The following is a 10,560-nucleotide window of genomic DNA, read 5'->3' as shown; positions in this document are numbered from 1 at the left end:
AGAGATTTTCCATGTGGTTTGGTCAGGTGAGTTTGCTGGCCAATTAAGAACAGGGATGCCATGGTTGTTAAACAAGGTACTGGTAACGTTGGCACTGTACGTACGTGCCAAATTCTGTTGGAAAATTAAATCTGCATCTTCATAAAGTTGGTCAGCAGCAGGAAGCATGAAGTGTTCTAAAACTTTCTGGTAGATGGCTGCATTGACCTTGGACCTCAGAAAACACATGACCAACACAAGCAGATGACATGGTACCCTAAACCATCACTGACTGGAAACTAACTGGCCCTCAAGCAACGTGGATTCGGTGCCTCTCCTCTCTTCCTCCAGACTCGGGAACCTTGATTTTCAAATGAAATACAAAATTGACTTCAATCAGAGAACGTAACTTTGAATCATTCAGCAGTAGTCCAGTCTGTTGTTTAAGAGTGGCTTGACAAAAGGAATGTGACAGCTGAAACCCATGTCTTGTGGTTCTTGAAGGACCGACTCCAGCTGCAGTCCACTCTTTGTGAATCTTCCCCACATTTTTAAATGGGTTTTGTTTCACAATCCTCTCCAGGATGCGGTCATATCCAGATTACTTGTCCATGTTATTTTCCCCGACTACATCTTTTCCTTCTCTTCACCTCTCTATGAATGTGCTTGCACACAGAGCTCTGTGAACAGCCAGCCATGAGCTTTTGTGACTTGCACTCTTTTGTGCCAGGTGTCAATGGCACAAGGTCTTTTGGACAACTGTCAAATCAGCAGTCATTCCCACAATAACCTAAAAAACTAGACTGAGGCCATTTAAAGGCATTTACGTGTGTTTTGAACTAATTAGGTATGTGGCACCAGGTACCTTCAATAATGCCCCTTTTCAAAATATTCAAATTTTCTAAGGTGCTGAATTAGGAGTTTTCATTTGTTGTCATTTGAAATATATCAGTCAGTGTGTAATGAATAAATATTACATGGAAGTTTCACTTTTTGAATGGAATTACTGACATAAATCAACCTTTTTTCTGATATTCTGATTTTATGACCAGGACCTGTATTTATGCAACCAGGTTATTTTTTTTTATTTTTTGTTTTTCCCCTTGAAAGATTCCAGTTTGTTTCTCTATTTCTTTGTACTTTTTTCACATTAAAGGTGGAAAAATGTGAAATTATTTGAGTTGCAGTAATTTTTTTTACATCATGAAAAGCTGGCATTTGAACAGAGGTGTGTTGACCCTTTGTATTCACTGTATGTTGTAATGCTGACGACAGGAATGCCTCAAAATGGTACAGAACATTAGGTAGTTAATTTATAGCATGAACATGTTGATAAAATGCAAGCCTACTGGAGCATCCCTCCATAAAACTGGTGGTTTATGGAATGTAGGTGTAGGTGAGAAGATCTTCCCAATTCCTTTTCATAGTACAATGATGTCGTAAACCGGACAACAGAAATTATGCTGAATGTAAGTGAAAAGGTGAATACTTCTGTATATGCTATGGAACTAACAATGAACTTGTATTAAACCAAGAACAAACGTGACAAAATGTAAACACATAAGCCATATTGATTGTGAGATTATTTTAGTTTTAATAAGCAAGTGCCTCTATAAAGAGTTTTATCTGCTGTATTTTTATCTTATGCAGAAGCTTTGTAACATTGATACTAGAAGTCAGAGGACTGAAACAATTTTATTATGGTTCATCATGATTCACACCATTTTGGGATAAGTTGAAAATGATCTTTTGTTTATGTCATGATACCAGAGGGAACATGTTGATACATATGTTGTAACTTTAATCACAGCTCAAAAATTGATTTCACATTATATCTCCTTCTTTATACTAACAAGATATACAGGAAGGTGAGTTACCAGTACAAGAATGATGTATGTACTGAAGTCAGTTTGTAGAGATGGTACAGAAAGTGATATAAATGAGCCGACATAGCCTCACATATCAAACTGTGCAAAGAGGAAAATGGTAACGACAGTCATTCTCTGCTGTGACATTTGTCAAAGCAGAGAAACAAAGAAGCAGTCAGACCTTTCCTTCTGTTCTGAATGCAGAAATCTATTCTAGAGTTCCACTAGTTCATTGAAGGATCTTTGTTTATTCAAGTCACAGTAATAAAACTCAGAAAATCTGTAAAGCACAGCACTAAAAACACAATCTCGTGTTATCATCATATAGAGTGTAGAGGTGCAGAGTATTTCTCTACTGCTTGTTGGTGGTAGAGAAATACTCTGATGGCAGCCTACAAGTTTGTCATTTTAGAAGTGAAACAAACATGACAGATACTTCCTGGTCACACATTCTTTATATTACTTGTAAACATCCAAACTCCCCCTCCAAATCGCTGCTCAATTAAAATCCTGTTAAACTGGTGGACACAATGAGTTTTCCTCAGATTTAATCCAAATTCAACATGAATTTAATGATTATTTACTGACAGACCTTACAGTTAGAATTTTTCATTATTTAAATTAGGTTTGACCTTCCTTCTTCATGCTAGTTTAAAACATTTTTTATATTTGAAAGAGATGAGCCACTAAGTTTAGTAAACTATTATCAACTAACTAAAACTTACAAAGACTGGTTATTAGAATGTAAGCAAAAGCAATCAGCTGCTCGTCTCAGTGATTCCATTCATCTGCATCTGATGAAATTGAGCCAAAATCACAACTAAAGGCCTCAACTGCATGTCCCTAAGAAGCAGTTGGACTAAAAAAATAAGTATTCAATTAATCGTCCTGCACCCAACAGAAACTAACATGAGCACTGGAGCTCAAACTAAATTCCTTTTGAACTTTATTAGAAATATAATGACCACTAGTTGAGAATTGAAATCAAGACATACGTTAAGCACTAGGGCTGAAAAAATGAAAACTGCTCAGAAACTCCCTGGATATTTCTGGTTTGATGCATATCACAATTCAGAATTTCACAAATACAAAGCTTATGCCATGTTTAATAAAAACTGATTTACATAAAAAATAAAACACAAACATAAAAACTGATGTGTGCATTTGGTAGCTCTGTAAGCAGAGGTTATATGGCAGTAGGTAAAACTGAATTAACAGTAGCTTTTAATCACAGGAATATATGCTTACATACAAAAAGAAAAAGATATTTTCTAACATTTTTCTCTCCCAAAAACAATTTTATTTATTATTGCAAAACTAAAAAAATAGATTGTCATCAGTTATGGAAAGACCAGTGTTCCGGTCTGATTAAGTCCAACTTACCAACATTATTTTGATTTTCTGAAAGTTCTTCAGTTGCAGTTCAAAATTTAAACTTGCAATGAGTTGCTTGATGCCAATGGAAGTGTGTTTTTTCAGTGCAGTGGTTGGATGGGAATAAAAAGCAACCTTTATCTGAGTCAGAATGCATTTTTCCCTCAGGCAGTGTTGTGTTCAAGACCACCTAACCCGAGACCAAGACAAGACCAAGACCAGAGTGTATCGAGACCGAGACAAGACCAAGACTTTTGGGGTCCGAGACCAAGTCAAGACCAAGACCGAGGAAAGTCGAGACCGAGTCAAGACCAAGACCAGCGGCCCGTGCTACATGACACAATAAAATGTAAAATATGATCGAAATTGCTTCTCAGAATAATCTGAAAGATCCATATTCCCATAAAAACACCTAGATATTAAATACTTAATACATTTTACCAATATTAAATATTCCATTTCTGTGTTACAATGTGTGATGGTCTCGTGCCATCCCTAAAAACATAACACCCTGGGAATTTGCCCATATTGCTCATAAGAATCCCACTGTTGCACCATTAAACATAGCAATTGAGGCAATGCCCTGATGGTAAATAACACTCAACTATGAACACTGACCAAGGAGCAACAAGCAAGAAGTAACCAAACAGAAGGCGCTCATCGTGACTGTTCTCACTCTCTCTCCCAGTACATGAAGCCAGATAGTCTGACACCATGGCAGACATTACAGCTGCCACTTTGAACAAAAACAAAGAGCAATGTGCATGCTCTGCGTGCCCTTTCGTTCTTGTGTTTTAGTTATTTGTTCATTTAAATATCAACGTACATAATTAAATAATGATGCAGTGTACTCAGAGCATTACTAGAACAAAGAACGGGTGTTCTGTCAGGTCAGATCGTCATACGCTTAACACGAACTCACAGTGTTCTGTCAGATCAGCATACGTTGCCAGATAGTCGTACGCTTAGCTCAGACATGCATACGCTGTCATTACCATATGATTTTATTTAATCAGCAACATCGAATCATGACGTAGATCATCATACACTTGGTTATTAACAGTTGTATGGCATCCAGCTGCAGCCAGACCTACTTTAAATACACTTTGAAACCACGACAACGCATGTATATCTATCTAGTTATCATATTATGTCATATTATAAACAATTTAATGACTTATTTTCGTCATAACTTGTTGCATATGCTGAACTGACAACTCCACTGATGGTCGGACTTCTTAAGGCGCATGCGCTGGCATGGTACTCACTGCACGTATGCTATTCTGACAGTGTATGGTAATCTGATAGAACAACGGCTCTCAGTGAGTGACACTCCAGTCCTATCTAATAAATAAAGAGCCGTGGAGAAGAATCGACTGTTTCTGAATGTCACATCACTATATTGCAGACTTTTGGACATAGCGTTGTCCTGTATATGCGACAGGTCAGTCAACATCTCCGCACAATAATTCAGGCAGTGAGTGACTTTTTTTCATCACAAATTCTTATGTGTCTCTGTACAGCTAGCTTTGCTAACATCACGTTAACGGGGCTTACCTTCTTTGAGCTACTTTTCTAAGTGACGAAAATAGTTAGACGTTGTCCCCATCGTCTCTGAAAGCGAAGCGCTGCTGAGTTAGCTCTGGCCATCGGATTTCTTACTATTTATGCAGCGCTATTATATTACTGACGATTAGACAAACATTTTCTGCCGCTGAGACAAAACCACTGCGCATGTCCTGGAGCGCCGCGTGCGAGTGAAAGGTGGGGAGGGGGAGAAACACGTAGTTGCTTGGATTTTAATCGGTGAGTTTTGCATCCACTGAAAACAAAGATGTTAACAAATAAACTGGACAGTATGCTGCACGTTTAGTGATATTTTCACAGTTGCGGTCTCGACTGGTCTTGAAATAAAATGCCGAGTCCTCAGAGCCCGAGACCGAGACAAGACCGAGACCAAATACGGTCGAGTCCGAGACGAGACCGAGACCATCAGAAAACGGTCTTAAGACCGGACTCGAGACCAAGACCGATCTCGAGTACCACAACACTGCCCTCAGGTCTTGCTGCTATGACAAATGTCCAAAAATATTATTTTAATAAGAAATGAATCAAGTAAATATTGTTCAACTAGATCATGCCTTGTTTTGAGAGCACTACAGATGGTTTTGACCAGGGGCAAGAAAGCAAACCAACTTTGCTCATTGTCATCTTATGAACTTAAATGAACTGAAGATATAAAATATCTGTATGTGTAGGTAAATATAAAGTTCTTTCTAAAACAAACCCAAAAATAAATTATTAAAAACTGACTTTTAATTATGTTTAGTATGCTTTTATGTTAGGTGGAGACAACAGAAACCGTCATTGCTTTCAGTGAGAGAAACGGTAAATACTGCTCACGATATTATAGGTCTGTGTATGTCCAGTCTGTTCAATTTCCCGTACTTGCGGAAAGACAGTAAAGCAAATCCACATCAAAATATAATGGACTTGCATGTTAATACATGGGTTAATACCCAAGAAAAAACAGCATAAACTGAGACCAGCAAATAAATAGAATTACAATGCCGTCAGTAGTGTATAATGGGACCTGCAGCCCATCCATCTCACACCATGGTTTGTTTCAGACACCTTACAGTCAGAAAGTCCGTTGAGCTGCTGGAGATATGCAGCATGGCTCAATATTTTGCTGAAATGACAAAGTGAGTTTCTAGATCTGCATGGATCTTATAATAACTTTCCAGAAGTGTTAAAAATTGCTAAATCTCTGAAAAAACAACATTTTTGCACACAACTGTGGTTTTATAACAGTTTAATCAGTTAAAAGTAAATTACTGCATGCACTAATGTGCTGAACAGCAACTGAACGTTCTCTGTTTTCTAACATATTACAGTCAGAACAACTGCTTTACATAAAACTTTGCCAGAATAACAAGTTTTCATCTCATTATCTCAATTTATATCCACACAGCCAACAACATTTGAGGCTAATGTATGTTTAAAAGCAGTGGATTGAGAATCTAACAAGAAAAGGAATGAAAAGAGAAAAAACATTCTATCAGTATATTCATGCAATGAAAATGCAGCAGCCACAGTTTTGGATGTGTGCCTTTTGTTCCTGCCGACACTGGTTTAAACTGAGCAAGTCTCAGGAATCTTGTCTTAGAGAGTGAAATCATGCAGAAACACAAACAATCCATTATCAAACATTTAATTACTCTGAGCTACTCATAAAATGAGCTGCTCATTTTATAAGTAGCTCATCTCAAACTACTGAGCTGCTGAGGGAAAGATGATTTAATAGTAACGCCCTACTAATGATGCTCTCTGCTTTTGAGCAGAGCAGCAGTAAAGAGGTTGAAGCTGTGCTCCAGCAGCTGGAACTTTCTGACTTCAGGTTTGTCTGTAGCTCTGTGAGGAAACTAAACTTAAACAACAGAGCAGTTTGTAAGATGGAACCCTCCCAAACACACTTTGTGTTGCACGTTAATGGTTGTGTGTCCCTCCAGAGCTTGGAGGTGCTCTGGTTCCTTCATCAGGCCTCTGTCCATGTCCTTTCCTGCCGTGGCCCAGGATGCAGTTAGCACTTCCACAGCCTTCGTCGTCATCATCTCCCTCACTTTCAGAGGACGATTCTCCAAACTGTCTGGGCTTTTCATAAATACAGCAGCCTGGAACACAACATGCAGCTGGATCAGGATGGATATAAAAAACAACAATACCACATTTTACAGCCAAGATGTGCTCATATAAAATACTCAATAAGTGACAAATTTAGTATCACTACAACACAAATACCCCCCACCTTCTCCAAAAAACCCCCTCAAAAGTTGACAATTATATTTTTTGGGACAACATTCGCTGTGGTATTGTTCTGATAAGTTTCTGCAACATCACAAGATTTATTTCCATCTAGTGTTGTATTCATCTTTCACCATGGTCTTATATTGGTGATGGGACAATCTGACCACAATATAAAGCCTTCTCCAGCACATCCCAGAGATTCTCACTGAGTTGAGGTGTGAACTCTGATGTGTCCTGCTCCTTGAATCACTTCCTTCCTGGAATATGCTCAAGACATCAGGGAAAAGAAAAGCCACTGATGGAACAACCTGGGCATTCCTGAACTCCAGGTAGTCAGCCAACCTCACAATGTTGCTGAAGCTGAACCTGACCAAGTACAGTGACTCCAGAGCCCAGTGCTGCCTTCACAGGCTGCTACAGTAGACACTAGGAATGATGGATCATCACTTCATCTGCCTCTCTTCTTACCCTGATGTACCAATGATTCTAGAAGAGGGTCAATCTGAACTCAGACCACATCATTTTCCTTCAATTTTTATGATTCCTTGCAAATTGAAGCCTTTTTCTCCACTATTCTCATCGATTAGTGGCATCGCCCACAATCTGTATGTGTTCATACTAACATGCTAACATCTTCCTCTGACTAATCACTGAAATGACACACTAGTGCACCCAGTAAAAGCTCCAGTTCTCATCATGGTAAGTCCTTAACTTTAAATAAACTTTTTAAACCATAGCGATTTTGGACTTTTTTATTTCTTACTGAGACATGGTAAAAAGATGGAAATTATTGTCATTTTAATGAAATATGTTCTTCAAATTCCTGTTTTTGCCACATTATTACTGCCAGGTTGTGGTGGAGATCCCGTTCTGGGGCCTCATGCATAAAAGACTGCACAGTTTTCATACTAAAACTTTGCGTACGTTAAAATTTAGAAAAGTGCGGCGCACAAAAAAAATTGGATGCATAAAGCCGTGCACACACACGTGGCCACGCAACTTTCCGCTATAAATCCTAATTTGGGGGAAATGGAGCGCAGCTGCTGGTCCGCCCTGTCGCCACCCACAAATACACATGCAAATTAGTATAAATACCGGGAAGTCTGCCACCACCTGAAGCAATAACCATGGCAACGTCCTTGTTTGAAGCAGTTTAAGTATTTATAATAATAATTATATATTTTATTTAAAAGGTGCGGAACACTGTATTTGAAGGGGTGTGAATAAGGCTGACATGACACTGTCATAAACATGAATAAGTCTTCATGAATATTTATGACTGTTGTCATAAAGTGTCATTCGGTAAATTATGACACTTTTAATACAAAGTTGACATTATTCAAAATGTCTTTGTTATGACAACTTGACATTAACCAAGAAATCATGATCCTTGGTTCATGATTTCTTGAACCAAGAAATCATGAACCAAAAAACACCACACTTCCCACTGGAAAGTCACAACTTCTATAAGCATGCAAGGATGAATAAATGGTGTAAAGAATAGTTGGACCTGCACTATTCTTTTATAACAAATTTTTATAAATTTGTTATAAAAGTATTACCGATTAAACTATAAAAATTAGCCTTATGTGGTAATATTATATTGCTCTGCCATTTTGTTTAGTCTTAAATTTCTTAATTTAATTGATCCTAAAGTTTTACAACAAGATGTCTACAAAGCACTTATGAACTTAGCATTTGAAACATTATTTAAGGCTGTTTAAAAGTGGTGCAATACACCATCTCCACCAGTGAGAGGCAGCAGTGCACGAACAGGCGTGCAGTGTGTTGGTGAAGAAGAAATCTTCCATCTTGTGGGGCCAACCTAACAAGTTACAACGGCCAGACCTCCTTTTTAAAAAGAAGCCGAAGTTTGTCACCTAATACATATGAGGTACGTGTCTTATTAGGCTCGAGCAGCTAAGCGCTGCGAAGGCCTATTGAAATTGTGCTGAAAAGTATTATGCTTCAATAAATAAATAGGCTTTTTGGAGGCTTTATCATATTCAAAAACTCACCAAACTTGGCGGGCGCGTCGAGACTGTGAAAAATTTACGTATTTTAAGGTCAATGCAAAAATCACAAAAGAAACTGCTCAACGGCGCCACCTAGCAACTTTCAGAAGACCCTTTCTTATTACCTTACTTTATTGTAGAGACATGAAATTTGGTACACTTGTAGAGCTCCCCAAGACACTCAGAATTTACAATTATTGTCATAGTGCAAGTACGACAGGAAGTTGGCCATTTTGGATTGAAGTTCATATTTTGACACCATTTTGGCCGTTTACAAGCTTCACATTTGATGAAACTCCTCCTAGGGATTTCGATCGATCGGCTTCAAACTCGGTCAGATCGTTCATAAGGCATGGCCAATTAAAAGTTATCAAAGGTTTGCGTTTTCGTGCCTGATAAAGGGGGGTTTCCTGGGGTCAAAGTTCACCTATTCGCCATGAAACACGAAACTGTTATAACTCTTACACAAAACCTCAGAGAGGCACCAAACTTTCAGTGATTGATCATCATCGGGTGCCCTACAATACCCAATGGTCAAATGATGACATCACTTAGGCCACGCCCCCTGAGAACAGGAAGTGTCATGTTTTACTCTGAACGGTCCCTTTCTGACCCCTTTGACCTAGTCAAGATGAAACTGTGTCCACAGACAGAAAACATGTTGGTGTAATGTGGATTCCAACCCCGTTTGTTTTGATGGAGGAGGTGGGCATGGTGGCGTGGCGAAGTGACCTTTAACGCCATTGCTATACAATTGGCTCTAGATTCCACAATTTTGAGTCCAGCTGGACCAATCTCACTAGGATGCATCCTTATCCATCCCCGAACAGGAATCCATAACAGTCGTTGATGGGCGTGGCCTAATTTCTCTACAGCGCCCCCTAGAATTTTTTTAATGATCAGCCCCAAGCCATGTTTTAACCTTGAAATATGAAACTGGGTACACATGTGTATCTTCTCAGGATGTACAAAAAAGTCTCTTGGACCCATGGTGCAAACCCAACAGGAAGTCGGACATTTTGGATAAAACCCGACATTTCCTGTTTTTCATACACATTGCATCTGATCAAACTCATCCTACAGCTTTTGAGATACAGACTTCAAACTAACTCAGCACACTATTGAGACATTGTAGATGAAAAGTTATCAAAAGAATACTCATACATCAAACATGTGGCTAAGTGTCAAACTTTGACTTTTCTCCATGAAACATGAATATGCAATAACTTCCAAATGCCAGGTCAGAGCTGCATCAGACTTTCCATGTCTCATATGGACCAGCCCTGATCACATTCACATGGTCTGTCAATTGATGACATCACATAAGCCCCGCCCCTTCCAACAGGAAGTCACTTGTTTTTTCTGCTGGATGTCTTACTTTTACTCTATGATTCAAATGGGTTGAATGCTGTGCCAACTGACATAAAATGACACGATGAACTCTGTGAATTTTGGCTGCTGGTTGAACTGTGTGGGCGTGGCATAATAGCGAATTGCAATGCTCGCCATATGTCTAC

At 38.8% G+C, this 10,560-nt stretch overlaps 1 protein-coding gene across 1 annotated transcript in view; it reads right to left on the bottom strand.

Moving 5' to 3' along the window:
* Positions 1–1,655: 1,655 nt before the first annotated feature.
* Positions 1,656–10,560, bottom strand: part of ppp1r11 (protein phosphatase 1, regulatory (inhibitor) subunit 11) — a 34,334-nt gene continuing 25,429 nt past the window's right edge. The window contains exon 3 of the mRNA XM_088010014.1: positions 1,656–6,895. Coding sequence (XP_087866140.1) covers positions 6,711–6,895 — 185 coding nt within the window. The 3' untranslated portion in view covers positions 1,656–6,710. The remainder of the gene's footprint in view (positions 6,896–10,560) is intronic.

The sequence above is a fragment of the Poecilia mexicana genome, unplaced genomic scaffold (assembly GCF_051168715.1).
Source record: "Poecilia mexicana isolate PSO_F unplaced genomic scaffold, ASM5116871v1 scaffold_11, whole genome shotgun sequence".
In the NCBI taxonomy this organism is placed as follows: Eukaryota; Metazoa; Chordata; class Actinopteri; order Cyprinodontiformes; family Poeciliidae; genus Poecilia; species Poecilia mexicana.
Note: the sequence above shows the minus strand (reverse complement) of the source record. Positions and strands in the feature narration are given on the sequence as shown.